This window comes from Diachasmimorpha longicaudata, chromosome 3, assembly GCF_034640455.1.
Source record: "Diachasmimorpha longicaudata isolate KC_UGA_2023 chromosome 3, iyDiaLong2, whole genome shotgun sequence".
NCBI lineage: Eukaryota > Metazoa > Arthropoda > Insecta > Hymenoptera > Braconidae > Diachasmimorpha > Diachasmimorpha longicaudata.
In genome coordinates this window covers 9,510,312-9,533,738 of record NC_087227.1, presented here as the reverse complement: position 1 = coordinate 9,533,738, position 23,427 = coordinate 9,510,312, and the positions used below count along the sequence as shown (strand labels likewise).

Below are 23,427 nucleotides of genomic sequence, written 5' to 3'. Positions count from 1 at the left end.
CAGATGAATTGTGTCCAAGTGTTTTCCTACTAACTGATGGGTCGTGTCCGTATAAATGTCGAGTGCTAAATTATATCTGTCATTTGACAGTGATGACAGTTATTATTGCAGCATTATTGCCACAGATGAGCTGTTAAACCGAAAATTACCCAACAGTTGCCGGCGATGAATCTAAAAAAGAGAGAGGACTCGTCGCGATTGAAAATTCGGAGTGATCAAGTCGGAGGGAGTTTCTCCAAGAGATTTATCGAAAGTGACCTTGGTGACGTATAGCAAGTGGGTCGTAAGACCAATGAATGCAAAAACTCGACAAACAGCGGTAAATAGCGTTTGAATATGCAGAATTAAATAGGTGGGAGAATCATCAGAAATTTAAGTAGCCATTTGAATGCTCAATGTTGGAAGTTTGAGCTGAATAGAAGATCTATCGTGTTTGAAAATTTATAATGAAATGTCCGAAGACTTAAGGTCAAACGTTGACGTTTAATTTGACAAGTTGTCTTCCACCAATGTAACAGTACCGTTTTCCTTCCAATAAAAAAATATGTCTCTTACCGAAAGCAATCGAGACGAGTGTTGTAGCACATAATTCAAGATTGCATATTGCTCTGCAATCATTTTAACCACAGAACTATTGAAAAACTGGAAATCAAATGAACAATGAGATCAATCAAATTGATGAATAACAATTGTCTCTGAAGAATCAATAAAATGAACGAATTGATCCCCACGAGAGCACGAACTCAACTGAGACTGAGGATCACAGCCCTTGATGTTTATTCCAGTTTTCAGGGCCTAAAATACACATAACGAGTTTGACTGGAGGACTCCCTTCACATTTCCAATTTATCAAAAAGTATATGGGGCTCATGTGTTGACCTCGCGAATGGAAATGGCGCCAACTGGACGTTGAACTTACTGGGTTTATTATTGAAACCTCTTTCTCAACTGGAAGGAAAATATTTACCAGCGATCTCTTTTTAGAGTTACTGAGTCAATAGCAACGATAAGGACTACCCCAATGATTAGAAAATTCTACGAAATTCCAAATGTGTACAAAGAACATGTACAACAATTTTAATATTTTAAATTTCATGATTTGTGGTAAATCTTAACGAGTCATTTTTAATGAGTGACGTGAAGAATTCTCAAGATGCATTATTTTCTTGAGATAAAATTTCAATTTGCGGTTTCATTCCGAGATTAGTCCTCAGGGACTGTCCGGGTTAACTCAAGGCGATCAGGAAATGCAGCGAATCCCTCGTGACTCTCCTCCGATATCCCAAATCTTTACATCCCAGTTTTAATGATGTCAATAATTTTTTAAGCGCGATAAAGTTGATCATTTTTAGAGGAAATGATCGACTCAATTAACTAAATTCAGGAGAATAATGTTGGACGTCGTCAGATAATCAAAATCTTTTGATAACTAATAATAATTTAATTATTAATTGAATTAATACGAGAAGAAGAATCTGTTGTCAAGGAAAAATCTTTTTTGTCTTGTCAAACTGATATTTGCAAGAATTCCGCTGTGAAAGTGGGAAATTTCATTACACTTGTTTAAGTTATTATTTCAACAAGGGTAAATAAACAATCCCACTGGTCATACGAAGCAGATAAGACATTTCAAATAATGACGAGATTGGAGCACGTGCGTAGGATGCTTCCGTTAAATAAGCAAAAATATCTGAGCATTCCTTATCATAATTCGTCTTTATTTCGATTTGCGGTTTAAAAGAATTGGGATGCCTTAGGTATTATCAGTGCCATCGTATCGATAACGAAAACATCGGAGGTCTTTATCAATTTTACTGGCTTAATTAATCACGAGAGAGCAGCTATTCTAATGACACAATTTTTAAAAATAAAAATGACTCAGTTGTGCACCGAAATTTCCGAGAATTTTCAATGAAAATTTCTCACTAGAATTAATTTCCCATAAAAATCCAATTTGAGTCTCTTTATTACATGCTAGATGTTGCAATCATAACGACTGAATGCAGTAGAATAATGATAGATGTTATCTTTAAATTTTCAGTTTACCTCAAAATCATAAGATCGGTGATTTATTAAAGAGACTTTCCGAAAAAAATCTCTGGATGAATTAATTTCCCATAAAAATCCAATTTGAGAGTTTCTTCATCTCGTATCATGCGTTGCAATCATAATAGCTTAATTTAGGATGATTATTATGAATGATATTCCGAAATTTTTCCGACATCGACGATTTGTCAAAAATAATTGCGCCAAAAAAATTTAAGTACAAGGAAAGACAAAAAATTACCTTCGTCCGTTGCTTGAGGAATTTCGTAATTTTATTAATTGGATTTGGTAACTTGGTCTTCGGCATGTTGACAGCAGCCGTCAGAATCAGTGCACTGAATTGAGTTCAATCACACGCTCTTGTTTTATTGCCTCGAAAATTCTCGAATGTATGACCCCAGTTACTATGCACTTGCCAAATGTAATAATGAGAGTCTCTCTAAGGGGAGGACTTAAAAAAGCTCCGAAAAAAATGACAGTCCCGCCGAGACGTCAGTGAAAAAGCCAGTCAATTTCACTGAATATAATTTGAAATCTTAATTCTCCACTGCATACCACAGTGGCACGATTTCCAGTATGCAAATAATCTCAAGTAGAATAAATGTTGAAAAAAAAATGCAGAGAATATCGCGTATTGATTGAAATTCCTCAGCGAGTGTTCCGAGATATCATTCTTTGTCGTTCAATTATAAAAAATTATCGACATTGAATTATTGAAAATTCGGACCACTTTTTGATTATTGAAATTTATTGACATTCAATTTTGTAGTGATATCTCTGTTATCTATCACTTGAACATTCAGTCGAGCTTCACTTCACGGAGACTGAAGCAACACTGGGATAAGTCCGGGTGACTTCTTGTTATAGCCGTCGACTAGAGCGCAAAGTGAATTGTATTAATACACAAGATTGTTGTATTTTCAATTTTCATGGCGCATCGATAACTGCGCAACACGTGTTCGGCGTCCGGGGGAGATTTATCTCGGTTTCGTTTTTGAGACGAAGCAACGAGTGAGGATTTCATGAATTATTAATCAGTGGAATATGTTTTTTTTTCTTTTATTGAGGATATTATTAGATACTAGTTTTTTTCCCCGATGTTGTTGAAGTGGTCTCTTTGAAATGTGAATGCAAAATAATTTTTTTGTGGCATTTTTGGACTCAACGATTTTGATTTCCTATTGTGTTTCGCGGAGATGTTCGTTGTTTTCCCTAATTCAAATTTCATTCAGTTATTTTAATTTTTCCGAGCAATTATTCAAAGTGTTTAAGTCGAAAAAATTGATTGACAGTATCAGTAATGTCTACCAACTTTATCAAAATATTTACGCGACTTAATCTACTGAATGTACTACTTATGATAAATATGTGGAGTATTTTAAAGTGTTTTGGATTGACGGTTTGAAAAGTGGGAATAATTTAATTTCAGGTGAAATTGTTTGACCTTTCGCGTTGAATTTCCACCAGACCAATAAATATTGACCGAAAATCAAGCGCTCCTCTGATAACTGAGCTCATAGGCAACCGCAATTCGCAGCTGTTTGCCATTAGCTGCGCTTACGATGCTTTGTGTATCTCCCAGGAAATTAACTCTACGTGACAATTTTCACGTTACAGCTCCAGAGATGAAGTGTTCACTGGCATTCAATCATTCCCCGGATATTTCCACCGTGTTTGAATTAATTTGTATGCAATGAGCTCAAGAATATCTTCCTAATGACTCAGAAATTGCTCCAATCAAGTGAAAATGATATTGAAGAAAATTGAGGTTTATGAACAATAGGGAAAAAATTGTTATTGCTCTTGAATTCACAAAGAATTGAGTCCCTCCAATAATCAATTCGCTGAAAAATCAATATTCGCATATATCAGGTAAAAGTGGACGTTGTCGCACGTGATTAATGATAATAGCCAGTGAGGATAATGGCTAATACCACCCGCACGGCTATTAATACAGCGTAATGAATCCCTTAATGGCGATATGGAAAAGGTGTTCCATGCAAGGATAATTATTACCACTACTTCCCACAAAAAATAATCTCTGAAATGGTTCATTCTCCCCGCGCAATCAATGACAACGGTTTTCCCTGATAATGCAGAGGAATAACCCGTGCGAAAGGCTATAAACAAGAGCTCAAGAATGTTGGATTAACGCCAGCGAATACTGGCCACCAAATACGAGGTCTTCACTGCACAACCTTCATCGAGGATTTTATTCATGAGCTTCAATGATTTTTTTTTTTATGGAAAATCTAGTACGAGTCAACGAACGTAGGACACATTCCCCAGGGGGAATTTTTATGGTTTTTATTATGTATGGTGAATTTTAGCAGTCCAATGGATAAAGAAATATTTTTTATTGTCCCTTCTGGAACACTTCCAAAGTCCAAAATAATTTGAAATTTTTTTTCGTTTCATCTCTCTCACCTCGACACGTGGAAAAAATAAATAATTAAATGTCACTCATTAATTTTTGTCCATCGCCTTGAGATTCTCTGGAATTTATTTTGGATTCCTCTTTCGTTATCGGTTTGACGTGGGGATTAAAAAGGATTTATCGCACACAACTGTTTTGTTCTGATTATAGTTTGGAATTTTTAAATACGAAAAATTCTGAATGGAGTTGTGGATGAAAATTCAAGTTTGATACAAGATGTTACTGTTTTTTAAAGAGTTTTGCTCTCATGAATTGTGAAAAATGTACCCGCTTTTGGATCCTTATTGGGATCTTCAAAATTGGGAAGTATGTTGGGACATTCTCAGAATTATCGACGCTCGTGCGTCTATCCAATACAGTTTCGTTAAATAAAGACACATATTGCGTTAATGGAATCATTCTAGTTAATTTGACACGCGTCATAATGATGAAGTTCCCTCGTTAGGATTGAACTTTAAGTTCATGCAAAATAAAAATGGAAGATGAACCAAGGAAGTGTTCAAAGCTGCGTTTAATGGGTAAAATTGTTTTTTCCTTCTCCATTAATCAGTTGATATCTGCAAATTTATGAATGGCATGCGTCATTTGTCAGTTTATTTCCTGAGCTTTTCCATGATGCAGTGCAAATTGTCTTTTTGCATCCTGAGAAACATTTTTTTAATTGAACAAATAGAAACGAAAACTACTGATTTTACGGGACTAGAATCATCAGTACTAAAAAAAACCGTACAAAGAAACTAGGGCCATTTCTCGGGACCATTAATTTGAGATATCAGCGCCTGGAGAAATTGATTAAATTACTCTTCACATCCACAATCAGTTTCTAATGTGCAGAGGAACACAGAGACAATGAGTGCAGACATCTTGCGTGTACACGAGTGTCTCGGGGGTAAACAATTACTTGGAAGCCTGTTTTTTTAGTTTTACTGTTTTTGTTTCGTTTTTTTTTGGGTGTTAAAGGCTACCTGGGCATCCTGGGGCTGCTCTGAGTCCGCTGACGTACTCGAGACCAGCATGCTGCATAACTTTACGTACGGTGCCTTGAGCCGCTGAATTATCCAATGCACATGGTCACCAAGTTATTTAAAAATTTTCTTTCATAATTTTTTGACAATCGATTATTCTCTTTTACATTAATTGCAATCAAATTTTTGTGCACTTCTTCATGAGAATTATCGAATGTCAATGTTTATTTCATTTGTGAAGACTATTTCAAGACTGTTCCTCAATTTTTTGTTGACAAATTAGCTAAGATGAGGCACCGAAATCACGAAACCCATCGAAAATTCATTTGAACTAATCAACTTATTACTGCAAATTGATCAAATAATTATTTGACTTTTTCCCTAGGGAAAATGAGGAGCTTTATAATTCCTTCACACTCATGAGTCTCATTATACTAGCCTTAAAAAATAATTAATGATAACTCACCTCCCATGACTCTCGCGTCAGTTCACTAATCTCGTCACCGGTTTTGGTCTCCTCAACGGATTCACCGGTATCTCCCCCTTCCTGAGGCGAAGCTTCCGGGGATAGGTCTGTGTCCGTGTCCGAGAGGATGTAACCACGCTCAATCCAGTAATTTTCATCAAGCTCACCGTATAATGCTGGTACCCACGAATGAATAAATCTGAACAAGTCGTCCACCCTGTAATCAATGGGAAATCATTCATTAATTAAATTATAAAAATATCGTGGCTGATTCAGTGATGGGAAATTCATTACCGATTCAATTATTAATCCAGTATTATCATAATGAGATCATAATTAATAAGCGGATGAACAGAAGCATTTAAGTGGACGTCGCTGTCAATTGAATTTTTGACAAATATCTTCGAATTGAAGGAAGATGGCAAAATTTTTATCCTAACCTTCTCTTTGAGAGCTATAGAAAATATTTTACTGATAATTCTGCTATCTTCCATACATTGCGAGGTATTCATTAAAAACTGATCAATTGAGAACAACAACAGTCGAATAACAAATTTCATTAAATCTGCAGGATTACCTCCGGTGGAAAAATGGGACAGAGAATTCAATGATTCCACGAACATATGGATGACTGAACAACAATCGAGCTGGTCTCATTATTCGTGAAAGTATTTTCATTTTATATGGATTTATCAATTATATGTGCAAATCTATCTCTGTCCTATTGAAATAAATAATTAACACGAGGGGATGGGACAATTTTAATGATATTTACGTGGAGATTTACAAAAAAAAATCTGTAGGCGTTTACTGCGAGTCCACAATAAACGACGTGATGAATAAAAGCACGTGTTATTATCATGTGACACGAGTCATTTCTCCTCCCACCTATTCTCAGCCAGGAGTTAATGATATGATTGAAATACGTAAAGTGAGCTGTATTAATCGGTCCTCACTACCAGAATTTTAATTCTAAGATAAGAATTATTTTGATTGAATCATTTCTGGGAATAGACTGGTTCTGTTGACTGACAAATGTATTTTCTGATCAAAGCACCTGATACATCGGAAATATTTCGATAATTCAATATTAACGGCGATGAGGCAACAATGTTTTGGCAAGATTTGATGACACATTTGGTTGTGAAAAAATGAACTGACGTGCGGGTTTATCGGTGATGGCATCTCGGTACAAAAATAAAACGCTGATAGCCTCCGATTTTCGGGAAAAATAAATGAAATGATAAGACGTTCGATCGCGACTAGGAATTCAGGGAATGATCTTCATCGTAGATGGAGAATTCTCAGTATTAATTATGGAACTTTGCACTGGTTTATCGTACACGTTGATACCAAATAAAAATATTTATCTCACGAAAATGCGCTTTTACTACTGAATAATTATTTTACTTCTACTAAAGTCATTCCGCAGGAATCGAATTCATTCGATAGATTTAACTATATCTTCCAATTGAAGGATACTTTTTTATTCCGTCACATGTATTTTTTAATTTAAATAATTCCTCTAAGACTATTGCCATTTTCACGTTATTTAACGCAATGTTTAATTTATTAAATATTATAAGTGATTGGAGGATAATTTTTGAAAGGCTGTCAAGTAGCCGGAAGAATTGAGGAAAAAATCTGGAATTGTACTTCACCTGTTTCGAGGAACACTGAACCAATACTCAGGTCGCAATTTCTTTTTTCCGTAGCTCATAATTGGGGTTGACTGAGGAATTTTTTTGTCCTTTGGTCTACCAGTGCGCAGCCTCAGGTACAGTGGTGGATCCTCACAGCTTCTCGCTGGCCTTGGAATCAATTCTGAAACAAATTAAAATTCAATTCTCGAGCATATCGTCAACCAAACGAAGAACAAATGTCAAGGATTTGTCATTCGCATGAGGTCCTGAGTATTGCTTGGATGCTGATTTCACACCACTCACAATCAGCAGAGGAAAAAAAAGTGGCGAAATTTTATAAACAAAAAATTGGATTACCAATCAATTTAACACAATAAGTTAATTCAGGCATTCAAGACAATTTTTCTTAGTCTTTCAAATGAATGTATATTCGCGTACAATTTATTTAATGAAAAATCACCCAACAGCCACAATCTACATAAATCGTTTCATCATTTCGCTACTAAATTTTCACATGCAGGGGACCATGTACATGTCTGTGTTGTCCTGTGGTAAACATGAGATGAATAAAATAGTGGGGTAAAAAGTATTCAATAGAGAAAAAAAAGCAAAAATCTTTGCACGTGGACTCAAAGCCTAGGATCTCAGATGCATAAGCCGAAGGTAATGATGTCACAATATAGCAAAGAAACCAAACGATATTTCTCATTACCTCAGAAAATATTTCAAAAACACTCCCAGAAAATAGGAAAATCAAATGGAAAGTGGAACGTGAGAAAATTAAAGCCAAGGAAACAGAATATTCAGTCGTTCGTTGAAATTGTGATTAAATCAGAGCAAAAAGAGAGAGAGAGAGAAGAAATGAGTTAACTAATACAGTATGAACCTACCGAGGTCTTCAAAGTCGGGGAAATTGGGTGCTTGGACTAGAGGGATAACAGAAATAGATGATATTACTAGATTAGTATGAATTTTCCGCAGTTCGTGTAGTTCAATGTCAATGATAATAGAATATTTTAGTTTTTTTGAACTTCATGATCTCCTGCGAGTGATATGTTCAATTCTCCTTACATTTTGCCTCGCAAAATCTCCAGGCAAATAAATAAAGTTGGAAATTAACACCAGTGTTGCAAATTTGAACAATCACAAGCATAAAATCGTGTAAAATATTTTTTAAAGTAAGAAATAGAGATTTCCCCAGTTTATGTAATCAATTTCAGGATCTTATGATGAAGAAACAAAATTTGCAATGCTTCGTTTCAGATAATTAACCGAGTGATTCATTCAATTCCCCTCGAATTTTGTCTCTCAAATTATCAAGGTCACTAGATGAAGCTGCCAATTAATCTCAGCATTGTGAATTTCAACAATCATTTCAGTAAAATCAAACATATCGTCCCCGCATGTACGTCTAGAATGAAAATACTCACTGTCAAAACTGACAAAAAGCTCGGGCTTATCATCGACAGACACGACGCTGCGGTAATCCACCCTCGGTGCATGTGTCGTTACTCTGTTACCACGTGTGCTGTCAGCACTGCTGCTGCCTGACGAGGTCAAGGGCTGTTGGCGAATGAAGGTCCCGACAGAGGAGCGTCTGCAAATAATATTAAAACTCAATCATCACTAATTAAAACCCCAAATGCAACATTACAACCATGTCTAGGAGAAGTTTAACAACATTTAAGTGGCAGGAACATTCAGAGTTGCATGACAGGTACAATATTTATCATTTGATTTGTGTATTTTGTTGACTTTTATTTTTGTTTTTTTTTTTGTTGATTGTGTGTCGCTTGCAAGCAGTCTTCAAGGGTCCACTTATCATGGAGTGGGAAAAATTGCCTGTAAAAAGTCATAATGCATCTAGAAGCAACAGAACGAGGTCGAAGAGTTCATAGAAGTTAACACAAATTGACAACAGATACTTTCCAATAGTTGCAACAGTTAGAAAGGATACACCCAGAGAAATAATGTTTTAAATAAAATGAAGCACTTTCTAAATTTCTTTATTCGTTCATTGATTTATTCAGTTGATTTAATTCTTTGATTTAAAAGAATATTTCTCCCGGTGAATAACAGGTAAAGCCTTACTGTATTTATATCTATTGTGTTGATAAATTACGATTATTCAAGTTGAAAGTTACTCTCTGTTATCAAACCAAACGACGGCCGACTGATAGTTAAAAATCAATCAACTATCTCTCCTCAGTGGACTTAAAAATTAATTTTAAATAGAGATGAATGCACTCGGTGTGAAACACCACATATATTGTTAAAGGAGATAAATTCAATTGAATTGAATATGATAAAAAAAGTACTGAATCAAATGGCTTGATTTAACAACAGATTAATTGGTACAATTTAAGCATGAAGGTGAGAATACAAATTGTTAGATATTTTTACGTCGTGGGGGGGAGTGGGGGACTGAGGATGAGGACTAGACTCACCCCAAGAGGCTAGTGGGCCCTGGTGAAAATTGATAGCTGTGGTCCTGGGAGAGCGAGGAGGCGGTAAGAGGTGGTGTACTACCAGATCTACCGCCTCCGCTGCTCTCTTCACTCGGTGTTTTAGCAAATAGCCCCGAGCTAAAGTCACTCACCAGGTTGATCGGCGAGCTTTATTTTATCCACCACCATTACACAGTACTTGTTAGTTCACTCTCACTCATGAATTAATTATGATTTTTTTTTGTTCAGCAAATTTGCGTCGAGAAATACTTCAATTTATTCATTGAATTCAATTTATTCATGTCATTTGAATCTATTTGCCAATTTTCGTGGTCGTTAGCATATAAACTGAAATTTTTCTCGCTAATAATTAAGATTAAACTCCAAACATCACGCATTTAAGCATTTAAGAAAATTCAATGCGTCAAACAAATGCCAAATTCCTCAGTTAAAACGTTAAAATTCAAAATTTTATCAGTGGAATTAATCATTTGAAGGAGGACAGTTGGAGGCAATTGAAGAGGGATTTTTTTACCTCGAGAAGACTTTACTGAATACCGAAGAGTGGTGGCTGTCGGCACTGTTTGGGAGACTTGGTACTTTTTCAGGTACTGTTTTGGATTCATCGTCTTTGTCCCCAGTGAGGCCTTCCATCCAGGACAGGGGATAAGACAGCCTCTTCAACATCTGGTAACAACCAATTATAATTGGACTTTCAATCATTCATGCGCTTATTTCTGGTTTATAATTCGTAAATAACATTCCAGGACTTGTTCAGCACTTTTACAATTTTTCTCTATCAAAATTCCTGTCCAAGAAGACATGAGTTAGAAGGTTTTCAAATTTTTTCGTTTGTTTTTTCAGATGAAAACAGAAAAAGTAATAAAAATCTATCCAATTCACCTTATTTTTGCGTGTCTCCTGTTTATCATCTTCATGTTTCTGTTCCACATCCGCCTCAGGCTCCTCAGCATTGCTGTCAAGACTGAATGACACTGAGCTGGCCTTCTTCCTTCCATTGACGGATGGAATTGTATCCAGAGTACTGGTGCTCGTGATGTGAGCTGGTGCAATGGTGATCGGCGGTACCCAATCTGAAGATAAAACTATTTCCGCATCCGAATACATTTTTTTCGATGGGATAGGCTGCACTACGGGAATAGGGGCTATACATTCACGTATGTCGATACCAGAATCATAGCACGACTGTTTGACTAGAGATCCTTCCTCCTCGGGTATGGCATTGGGTTTTGATGACTCAGCCTGTGATTTGTCCAGAACAAATAGGAAAATTGACATGAGAAAATACCAAATGGATATATCAACATTGAGACATGAATTTCGCTTCAAATTAGAAAAAACTATACTTTTTTTACGGTGAAATTTTTGTTTACCTTGTCTGAGTTCAGGGAGTCCTGCTGTTCATCGTCAACTGACATAGAGTTCCTGTCCTTGCTGGGCACTGCCCAGTGGTGATCCAGCATGGAACGCCTGCGTTCCTCGAGGGTCCGCATTGACTGGATACTCAACTCTTTATCACTTGTTCCTGACTCCTCCTCTTTCTTATCTTTGTCTTTTTCCTTCTCGGCTTCCTTGGATGTTGATCCTTCGTCCTATGGAGAATGTATATTTTTTGCACTTAGATATGGCTGGTAACCAGGACAAAAGCCTTTCTGATTATTTATCGGTAGTTCAATGATCTTTTCTGAAATTTTTCTCGAAATTTTATAGGTGAATACTCTCAAAGTAATGAAAAAACTAGTTTTAGTCTATAAGAGGCCTGGAATAATACGAAATGTCTACTCATAGGAAATAATAATAGGAAATGTGTAAGCTCTTCCTGAAAAGGGTTCCTTTCCCAGTGAATTAAATAACATTAACAAATGGGAATGGTAAAGACGTTAATTAAATGCTCAAACATACATTCTGAAGGTTGGTGGGAGTAACAAGATCCCTCTCAAAGGCCTTTGGAAATGCATCACCCTCACGTTCAGCGCAACTGCAGACGCTCTCATTATCATCACCAGTGAGTTCAGAAAAATTTTCATCTTTACCAGGGGACAGGCATTTTCCATCTTTCGTTGGTTTTTCCATGTAATAAATTTCTGGCTTTTTATCTGTACCGAGAGCATCTGTGTGGCTGACCCTCATGTGAGCAATGTCGTAGTATATTGCGGCATTAACTACAAATTCCATTGGTGCTATGACACCGTATGATTCAGCTCCATGCTCAATTACAAGGGGATCAGATACATTTGGATCAAACATCACTGCGTTTGGTGTTACCAGGAGAACACCACCAACAACACCCTGTGAAAATACAATCAATAATGCAACAATTTTCCTATATTCAGGTATAAAGTCCCACTTTCACTATTTATTTAAGTTATATTAACTTATTAATTTCCACAATTGAGTAAAAAACTACATCAATTCAAGAATTGTGATTCCGAAAAATTATAACAAATCACAGACTGTCATTTCCATTGTTGTTATCACCCAATAATAGCGTCAACGTAAATGTGTGACATATTATTTTGATGAATAAATGCCAGAGAAAAATATTCATCACGATAATGGTTACGAGATTTTGTACAATGAAAAATACACACCTGTCCGTCTGTGATATGACGAACATTTATCTTCAAGAATCTCTCCCTGTACGGTGGCTCATCCTCATCCCTGGCACCAGTGCGACTGTCTAGTGGCGTTTTAACTCGTTCCGAGTGACCTGGTTTCGGTGAAACAGGTCGCAAATTGTCCAAAAGTTCTGAAAGATATTTTTAAAAATATTTAAACCATTGAATCTCTTAAATTGTCCGATTGTCGAGGCATTGTGATAATATATTACGTCTGAACATCTCTATCCAACGCTGAAAGTGCGGAGAATAACAAGATGAAAAAGGGAACATGGCATCTAGTACCGGGCTTACGTTTTAACAAACAATATTTTTCAAGACTACTGTTAGATCAACAGTCGTGCTTTACTACAATTGGCTGTTGAACTATTTCAATTATACGACTATAAGCCACATCACCGTGTCACATCGTCTTGATAACAGGTATTCCCCTGCCTCGTGTCAACATCTCCGAATTTAAACTGCGCTTGAAGAATTCAAGTGTTCAGTGAAAATTAAAAAAAATCATTTATACTGATCAAAAAATCAGTATTAAAAATCAATTTTTCACGACATATCAACAGATTAATTAATTAATTAATTATTCCTTTTGGTGTAAATAAGAATTCGGACTAATAAATTACTGTTGAGTATGTATTAAATAATGATCTGCAATGGTGAGGTTAATACGATAAAGTAAAAAAATTAATTGCTCGTGGCAATGACTCTACGATTATTAAATAATAACAGTTTTCCCTTATGGATTTCATTTTTAGTTGATGAATTATCTATTTTATTGGTTAATGGAGCACAGGGTACCTATCAAATCAGCCATGATCTCCCGAACAGCGATTATTTCGCAAAATGGATCCGAGGTAAGCAGCTATTAATAATTTACGAAAACTAGAAATAATTTTTCCTGTGTTCCTGCTACCTTCAACACCTATTACACTCTGTGGTTAGAAGTGGTGGACGCAAGCGTGAGATTCGAATGACATCAGAGACGCCATATTGTGACGCTAATCTCCCGCTGTTGAATCAACTGGTTTAGTTTTCCATTTTTTATATTTACATTTCACAATTTTTGTTTATTCTTCTTCATTAATTTTTTTTATCGTTACTTCGACCCCGAGGGCTCTATCGGCTTCCACGGGGCCACTTTAGCCGGAGGACATCTTCACTGAGCGCGAAAACTCGAGGAAAATCAGGGAAATCGTCATTCAAATTTTGAAAGTGTATAGAAGAAATTATAACCAGAAATGATAAATCAAATTAAACTAATTGTTTAAATAGAGAGCTATGGGAGGTCACCCTCTCTCCCCCAATATTTTAATAGGGAAGTTTTCGGTGTCTGGAGGGGAAAATTTGATATTCAATTATGAATATTGGTGTTTACCTTTCTCTTCAGGCGGTAAATCATCCTGAGAATCGTGATCATGACAGGGATCAGGACTGGGTGTATCCAAGCCAAGTTCATCAGGACCGAGACGAGCCTCACCCTTTGTGGGAACCCATAGTTGTTGTCCCGGGTAAATGAATGTGCTGCCAAGCCTATTAAGTTTGCTCAATTCTGATGGTGTTGTATCGAACCGGGCGGCTACCGATGTCAGAGTATCTCTATCACCCACCTGAAATGCAAATTAAATTGTTCATTACGGATGATTAATGAAGAGGCGAGGCAGGGACACTTTATCTACCAATGAATTCTTCCACCGGAAAATACAGTAAATAAGAAAATTTAAAAAATGTCATTTTTCTACTCGACTTCTCCGATTGAGTTATGCAGTGGAGTTTTATTGAAAATGTCTCAATGGAAAAATGAAGGTCTACGGAATTTTTTAATAAAACCCAACGGAATCGTCCGGAAAACGTTCCGTGATTTTTCCTGATAATTTCTTTGTGATACGCGGTCCCTTGAATTGAACTCTCGTGATATCAATGAACGCTGTAACGGCCAAGTGCATAGACAATGGTGAACGATAACGCTGCACCCCAAATTTGGGTCAATTACGAGAAAGGAAAACTGATGGTTTTCGCCAACACTTTGAACAACTTTCCTCCGGATATTCTCCATACATTTCCGAATATCTCCGGAGAGTTTAATTTCACGGTCCAATGATAATGCTTTTGCCAGTAATGCTCTGTAATATCTGGCACGACGGATCAACCACAAAACTGCATTTCAACATTTTCATTTTTCCGAATAAGAAAATCGGCTCCACCGAATGGATTCCAAATGTTCCGGATATTTTGGAGATATTCAGTCTCGGGGAACTGTAGTTCCGTTGGAGTTTCAAAATGCATTGCAGGCTTTTTTTTGTATAAATTATTGCATGTGAAAAGGACTCAATTCTTCATTTAAAAAATTATTTATATGAAATAAAAATGAAGGATTTTCCATTGAATTAGATTTACCAACAGTGGAATGAATGAATGCAGAGGAAATTAATGGACTTTCAGGTATAACGAAATGTTTCCTCAATTCCCCTGAAGAATACCTAGCATATAATTTCTGGAATTCAAAGCTAAATTTCTCTGGATAAATTTCAATGTCACAGTATTTCGGTCGGTGGTTTGCAACAGTAGTTATTTCGAAAATGAAATTCCATCTTGAATAACAGGACTCGTGGTTATTTTCATCACGATAATCGATTATGAATAACGTCGTATGCGAATATATTCATGAGCTCCGATGTAATCCTCCTTCAGGCTGATGGGCAATGGTGAAATCGATTCTGGGAGAGGGCAAAGTTAATTCCCCCGAGGAGTAGGAAATTTAAATTTCATCATTACAAGTGAGAAAATCGATAATAACTCAGAAATTCGAGTCGAATATATTTTTTGTTATTTCACATGAGCACAAGGGAAATGTAATAAAAAAAATTACAATCCAAGAGCAATAAGTTTTGCTCCACAAGTTATTCCAGAAGTTCCAATACCTGGAGTTGATTTCTCGGTGGAGTATGAGGAATTGAATTTTATTTATCCTCAAGATGAAGAATGGAACAAAGTGAACAACGAGTGACGAAGAAGTGAAACATATTTGGTGAGGGGAATTACAAGAAACGACACGAGCAGTTCTTGTTCCAGATAGCCCAGTACTTTGGTGTGGGGGTGAAAAGGGAGGGATAATGATGACCGAATAAGAGTGCCATCAAAGACAGAAACAGGAAAGCGAAGGGGGATAATGTGAGCCAGCCCATGAATAGAAGTTGAGAGAGAGAGGGAGGGAAAAAAAGGAGGAAGTGAGGAGAAAAAAGGGGGAGATTCTTGTTTTTTAGGAGCCAAAGAGAGCCCTCTTGATGGCACACAAAAGACACCCGGAGGAATCTCCTCCGGTCTCTTCAGAGCGTGTGGGTTTCTACGGTTCAATGTTGGGGATTGGAGGAATGATAACTCGAGGAATTTTACAGTGGAAATAATCCTCGGTGGGAGCAATTCGTGTTGGAGATGTGAGTGACTTTTCATTTTTCATTTGGAATTTATGGTTTTACTTTTTGGGTTAGAGGGAAAAACGAATTTCGGAAATTTTTTATGAATGTAGAATTTCGTAAGCTTTATTCATGATCCCATTGGCTCTGGGGGTTCGGGGTAGATGTTGAAATGGACTTTCGGTTCTTCGTAAAGTCTTAAAAAAATTGTATCTCGTCTGAAAAACCCGATAGGACTGGAATTAGATCGCAAACTTATTTTGTTTGGGGGAAATGTCAATGTTTGTGAAGATGAAAATTTTCCTAGGGAAATTATCCAAACTTCGTTCTTTTGTACTGCAAAATTGGCTTCGTAGCCGGCCAACAATATCGGTCAAAGGAGTTTAGGTCACTGGTATTATAATCGATGGAGTGCAGCAATTTACCCAGCAGGCAATTTCGATAATTCAAAGGATGCATTTAATTGGTTTCTCCCCTCATGTCCACTGATTACCGATGAAGGCGTTCTGTGTCCTATCCAAATCGCGGAGACTGGTTTCAATCCCCATTAATCGATTCACTGTAGTTTCACAGAGTCGATTGTAATCACCTCTGCGATTATGGAGGCCTCATTTGAATGAGCTTAACACTTAAGTGACCCTCATAGAGTGGATCTGTCTTCAATACGACAAACGTTCCGAAGCTTTGACGTCTCCTGTTGTTCGTCGTCATTTCGACTACACATTCATATGTGTACTTTCGTTTGTCCTAATTTTGGATGGACAGGGGTACGACTCTGGAAACGATCCTCCAAACTACCAACTCCTCTCTCATAGTAGACTAATTTCCCAACGGAGTTGGAGGTCTCTTGTGATAGGCTAAGTGGTAGGAGCTGGGGGAACTTCGAGAGAGAGAGAGAGAGAGAGGGGGATTCGGTTCACAGAGAATTTTGGAGAATTTTTTTGAAACTTTGCATGAAAAGTTGAGGGGAAACAATTGAGGACATCATGAAGAAATTAGGTATTAATTGCACTAGGAATTAGATTCCCTCAACTTTCAGTAAAATCCCATCTTTTGTAAATCGATCGTGCAATCGTGTTGTCCATCAGGAATTTCTCAGATACTCGTAAACAATAGACAAATAAATTCCCTTCCTATTTTTCTTCTGCCCAGAAATTTCAATTCCCCCGAAGTTTCTAGGTCAGTGCAATTTACAATTCCTATATATTAATTGTTGGCATCATGATTGACATGCCAGTGGCTCAGGAATTTCCCATCCCCAAATTCAGGAATAGATTCGACGTTATCGGTATTCCATCCGATGACAATGTCCTCGATTATCGAAAAATGGCGGGAAATGTGGGCTTATTAATGTCGAATAAATCAGGAAATTAATGGAATGCACGAGTATTAATTTTATCAGGGAACTCGATCCATTGTCTCTCATCGACAAGTGTTTCGCGACCATTGAATGAATTTCTATAAGTTAATTCATAATTATTATGTACTCACTCTGTAAGCAATCGTATTTTCGGGCTGAGTGAGACGTGCCTGTCTCTTCTCCTGAATGGTTGTCCCATCTTTCCCATCACTGTCAGAATCTGAAAGAAAATAATTTCGGTAATTGTAGGGAATAAAATGGAAGACTCAAAATTTATCACTAAAGTTCAGGTTAAAACTCAGCCGGGGGATCGGTAAAAAAATTGAAAGCGATGAAACTTTTATCGAATGTAAGTAGAAGTCGACTCACTTTTTCTTACTACCTAAATTTAGAATGTCTCAGTATCTCTGAGTAAGCCCATATCGAATTGAACTTGTGAGATAAAAATCGAACATAAAAATCAATTTAGATAGCACTCGACAGATAATGGATCCGGGCCTTACGGGAGATATAAAAATTCTGGTGATAAAATTTTGTGAAGAGCGATCTGGGGGCTGCAAAAAACGTCATCACTCTCGTTAAAAATATTCCAATTGTCCATTTGGAAATCAGTATTAATGATTATTGATGAGTAAATTCGGTGCTGTAATCGGTATATCTCCATAAAACGTTCAATATCTGGAGAGAAAAGTCTATCGCCTAGACATCAGCGATAAAAACGATTTAATGATAATTCTTTTAATATCCTCTGGCAAACAAACGAAAGATACACGTGCAGTGCAATCCATGTCGAGAATTTTCAACGGTGTGTTAACTGGAAATGAAGATTATAATTGTCAGACCTTCCAAGTCAGGGTCACAGGCACTCAGAATGATGAGTCCCGGAGATAACAATAAAAAAATTGTCGTTCTATCGGGGATTCTTGATTATACTTCAATATTTCCCAGCTTTATTGTGGAAAATCCAATGATGATGCAAGAGAGGGGAGAATATATTTCCGGAAATAAATGTTCACGATCCTCTGACTGTTCATGACTTTATAAAGAGCAGATTAATGAGTAAAAATGATTAGGAACTGATCTCATCAACTGTGTAAATTATATCCTCCATGAATTCGGCAAAACCATAAGATATTTATCAGGAATAATACAAATTAATGGTGAATAAAAATACTGGGAATGAAAATTTTCCACCATCACTCGGCTAATATTTAACAAATGACGAGATAACTGTGTCATCAACTGAACCATTCAACCCTCCGAGTCTAGTATTTCCACAATAGGCGTAATGTAATATCCGTTATAATGTAGAGACCATAAACGTCGAGGAGTATGTTACCTGTGGGCCAAAACTTTGTAGCAACTGGTTCGCCTTGCACTGCATATAACACAACCCAATCCCCAAACTTCCCCTCCAGTATGTGAACATTTGATGTTTCATACTCGGAAAATTCCTCCTCAGACAGGGAAAATTCAGTCTCCATGCTGCTTCCCACAGCATCACATATCACCCAACTATCCATTTGCACTTGTGAATTGAAACTGAATGTCGAACTCCCTGTCTACACCATAATATCTCATAAACCACTGGAGCTTCTCCCTCTTATGATTTTTGCGATAACTTTGGTTGAAGACCACAATGTTTATCGCTTCACCCTTTCCGGTTATTCTTTTACACCACACCACCTCAATAACATTTCTATATCAATTCCAAACACACTTTACTGCAGAATTGAAGGGAGTAACTCCATTGGAGATCTTGTACTCAGTTATTATCAGTAAAACGCATTTTATTTTCAAGCCAAAAACCATAAAAATTGTGGGTCTCCTTTGAAACCCGTTGTATAATGAGGAATGCTCACTTTGTGCGGTATTACAATGTTTACTAGTTGGTCTTCTTCACAATTTTTTTGTTAATTTGTCTATTGGGACGTTCGACAATCACAAAAAATACACGAAGACTATCAACTTCATCAAAGCAGCAATATTTGCTTGTTATCTCTTGCAATTTTTTGTGTTATCCCCCTGCGGATTTTATGATCGCACTGTACAGTCTACGCGTCAACGGACAACTGAATCATACTCTACTCTCAAAGTCAGATATAGAATCGACAGACGTTAATCACGCTAAATAATAATCCAACGAGGAAATACTCAAACTGTCGCTGATGGCTGAACTGGTCACGTGCTGTGGATAGGTATCTTAATCGCTTGATCATTTTTGGAATTTCATTAATGAAGTCTGAATGCCAAGGTGTGTGATAGAATGTGTCAGTGGTAGAGGGGACGTTAAGAATTACATAAAAATTGAAAAATCATCGCAATTGTCGATTCCTCGAGGAAACGCCTGGATTCAAGGCACAATAAATTTCGTAAAATGGCGGAATCGATCGATTGATCAATTATTACGCTCGAATCACGCTTCGACGAGCCTATTTTTTAAGTTAAACGCCACACTCAAGTGTTCAAGTAATTGGAATATTGAAAAAACTGACACCAGCACGTCAACTCACGGTACCGCTGCGGTTATGCTACAGAGAATGCGTCATCGTTGCATAGTTCATACAGGCGTATTGTTTGATGGAGGCAGAAAAAATTGTCGGCGTGGGGGCTTATCGGACGGTGCACAGAAAATATAGCAATATATACTCCTGTGGAGATGTGGATAAAAAGGGGAACGAGAGAGATTCGAGCTCTCAGACCAAAGCTGGCGATTTATCCAAACTCACGGCTTTAATTTAAAAAAAAAAAATTCGTACAAGTACTGGAAACAATCACAATCCCTCTGTTGAAAAGTATTCTGACATTGTTATCATCGAATTTTCCGAAATTCCTGGGAATTTCATACAGCGACACTTTCCTCCGAAATTGCGGAAAATTAACGTAATCTGTATTGAATATTTCTGTCCGCGAAATGAGATCACTCTCTGACTATTAATGGGGAGCCACGTCTTCACTCTGTAATACTCTTTACGAGACTGAGAGCGTCACAAAGAAATTAGCGACGAAATGAGGCCGAAAATCTGATACAAACAGCGTCATTCATTTCACTCGTGCATTCGTTCATTCACTTCAGACTAAATAGAAGGATATAAACACTGTGGCACCACTTGTTTATATAATTGGATTTATACTGACGAGAGTGAAGTCATGAGAGTGGTTGATTGACCATAAGATAAGTATATCTTTTGTTGTGTTTCGTTCCACCTAAACTAAACAAAATGGAAATAGGAATAATGCTCGAGGATTTTGTTGATTTTAAAGGAAATTTACTCACAAGAAGAAGAGAAATGTTTGTTCTAAGAAAGGGGCCTTTTGTAAAGCAATTGCACTTGTAAATCAACATTCTTGCAGTAAAGTTTATGAATGTTGAGATATTATTGGGCAGGAGATATACCCGGATTGTATTTGTTTGACTTTGAAAAAAGTAAGTCAATGCGATACAATTGAGGGGGTCGAGGTCTCAATGAATAGTTGAATGCGAGACAAGTCGATGCATCATCTCTCTGTGATTGATGGTATGTAAACTGAAAATTATGGGAATTCTTCGGACTTGTCGCGGGGGAATCCCCGGGGAAGGTACCAGTCGACACAGGGAAAAAATGTTCATACATTAACATTAAAAAAAAAATTAATTTACGTCCACAGAGATGACGTATTCGTTTAACACCTGTTTAAAACTTTTCTATCTCTTTACACGATAAAAATATTTAAAGTGTAAAAAATAACTATGATAAGTATCTCACCCCGATTCATTCTAATTAGTAGAATGTCTATTTGGATCAAGGAATTTTTTTTTTTACCCAAAACCTATTTTTCTTATCTAGATTAAATATTTTATCAAGTGTACTCGACCATATTGACTGTCAAATACTTGTGTTTCTTCAATACCATGTTGAAATCATCGTGAAGTAACGATTATTGTTTTATTACACGTTCGCACCGGATTAACGCGATACTTTTATAGTTATCAGTGACTGAAGGTTCATTTACCTCTGGAAAGCTTGTCGACTGATTCGAAACGACCCTCGACTTTGCTTCGCAGTGATTCCAGATCGTACGGCGTTGAGAATCCATGATCAACACTCCGGCTCTTACTCCTGGAAAAAAAAAACCCATTCAAATTAATTGCAAAATTCTTGAGTAATTGCGGAAAAATGTTATTTATTACCCGGTTGACGATAAACCTCACCATATAAAAAAATGTTAGAAGAGGTGGCGCAAAATCATTTTTAACTAACATATCTTTCCACCTGGCAATCGATGGCACATTCGAAAATTTTCTTTATGACTTACGTTCTTCTTCGAAAACAGAAATTCATAATTTTAATTTCATTTTGCCCAACTCGTTCCTACATCATTGACTTGATACTCCCCTGAAACTGACATGCCACCTCAAAATAGTAACATGACATGTAATTTCTTGGATAAAAAAGGAAACATGATAACAGAAGTTGCTAAGCCAGGCAATATTGCTTCTAGTATCTACAAAAAATATCATACGCACCGGAAGAATGAGGCTGTCAGGTTCTCCGTGGATCTCGATTGAGAGACATCTTGCTGTGACATGCGTCGTGACCTGGGTTGTCATTCCATAAACACAACGTGAAAAAAAGAAAAAAAAAAAACATACGTGTAAGTAACATGCAGCTGGCGTGCACTAAAATTAAAATAATGTCGATTAAAAAAAAAATAATCACTACCTCACAGTAAATCATTGGAGCCATTGGATAATTAGTTTAATTGATAAATAATCAAGCCGTTCTGGTGAAAGCGCAGTGCAGCAACAATATAAATGTTGTAAATAAAAAATCCACAAGAATATTTCACCTCGCAATAACGTTTTGTCACCTGATTTTTCACAAGATTTTTTTACCTGATAAATTGTACGGGTACTTGGATATTCTTAATTAGTTTCCAAGGCAATTTTTACTCAGGGGATGGAATGGCCTGTGACGCTGTGAGGCCGTCAGTTACGGAATGCTTGCAGGTGCATAATTTGTATGCAGATGAGTCGGACACAAAACTTTCATGCATACGAATGTTCCACATCACTCGTTCACGATAATTCAATGGCGTCTGTCGGCGATTGATGGATTATCTTTTTTTTTGTTCATCTAGTTTACATTTCACTTTTCTGACCAGCGCTATCGCATGAGACAAGATATCGTCTCAGCGAATTTTACGTCCGGGGTGGTTTCACCGAGAAATACGAGTTTGCGGAGAGCGTCGACCTCTAACGAGGAGAAATAACGAAGCAACATTTATTCTCCTGCTGAACCTTGAGTTTCATTTATTTGCTCTTTAGAAACAATGGATAATGTAAGGGATCCCGACGACAAAAGCTTTACTATTAACATTCAATGATGAATTGATAAAATAGTTCACGCCGTTGTTCCCTGTTCATTGATATTTCGCCAAAACTGACAGTTCAATCGGCTTAAATCGTTTAACCGCTTCATTATTCAATTTCCAAAGACGAACGATAATTTTAGGCTGAAATTCCGATCACCCAAGGTCGATGTTGCAGTTACTTCCCTTCATACATCGTGGAAAATATGATTAAACATCTCTATTTCCGCATTCCATGGAGTAATAAATTTCCCGTGAGGCTGAGGAATCGGTTGAGGACGACCAACTGCCGAACAATTCTCAAAATAAATCAGTATCTTACGATCACTGCTGTTTACTATTTCCAAAAATGCCTGCTGACAGTATACAGTTGTGTACCCATCGTGGAATCTTTCGCAAACTCATAAAATCATCCAAACAAAATCGGCATTAAAATCGAAGGATTGATTCAGGGGAAAATGTCATAACACCGGCAAAATCTCATAACCCTAAAGATTCCCGGAAAAATGATTTTAAATTCTCCATTAGCGATTGGTACAGCTGAGGAATTAATTCGTTTATCTTCGAGTCGAGTAAATTACCCTCGTACTCCTCTTCATATTTCCCCCATTAACGTTTCTAAAATAGTTACTCGGCTAATCATTACGTAATGATGATTATAA

At 37.0% G+C, this 23,427-nt stretch overlaps 1 protein-coding gene across 16 annotated transcripts in view; it reads right to left on the bottom strand.

Annotated features, from left to right (window-relative positions):
- Positions 1-23,427, bottom strand: part of LOC135160736 (TLD domain-containing protein 2) — a 67,247-nt gene that overhangs the window by 6,860 nt on the left and 36,960 nt on the right. For 3 of the 16 annotated variants that reach the window (XM_064117622.1, XM_064117618.1, XM_064117612.1), the window contains 14 exons: positions 21,407-21,513; positions 17,545-17,633; positions 14,019-14,250; positions 12,617-12,774; positions 11,928-12,314; positions 11,399-11,617; positions 10,908-11,267; positions 10,540-10,691; positions 10,005-10,172; positions 8,988-9,154; positions 8,448-8,483; positions 7,576-7,738; positions 5,915-6,131; positions 5,449-5,532 (listed from right to left, as the gene is read on the bottom strand). In XM_064117622.1, coding sequence (XP_063973692.1) covers positions 5,449-5,532; positions 5,915-6,131; positions 7,576-7,738; positions 8,448-8,483; positions 8,988-9,154; positions 10,005-10,172; positions 10,540-10,691; positions 10,908-11,267; positions 11,399-11,617; positions 11,928-12,314; positions 12,617-12,774; positions 14,019-14,250; positions 17,545-17,633; positions 21,407-21,513 — 2,539 coding nt within the window. Of the gene's footprint in view, positions 1-2,287; positions 2,852-5,448; positions 5,533-5,914; positions 6,132-6,491; positions 6,632-7,575; positions 7,739-8,447; positions 8,484-8,987; positions 9,155-10,004; positions 10,173-10,539; positions 10,692-10,907; positions 11,268-11,398; positions 11,618-11,927; positions 12,315-12,616; positions 12,775-12,855; positions 13,002-13,441; positions 13,572-14,018; positions 14,251-17,544; positions 17,634-18,752; positions 19,863-21,406; positions 21,514-21,920; positions 21,993-23,427 lie in introns of those variants that run through there. The other 13 variants (XM_064117619.1, XM_064117610.1, XM_064117613.1 and 10 more) reach the window with 12 other exon arrangements.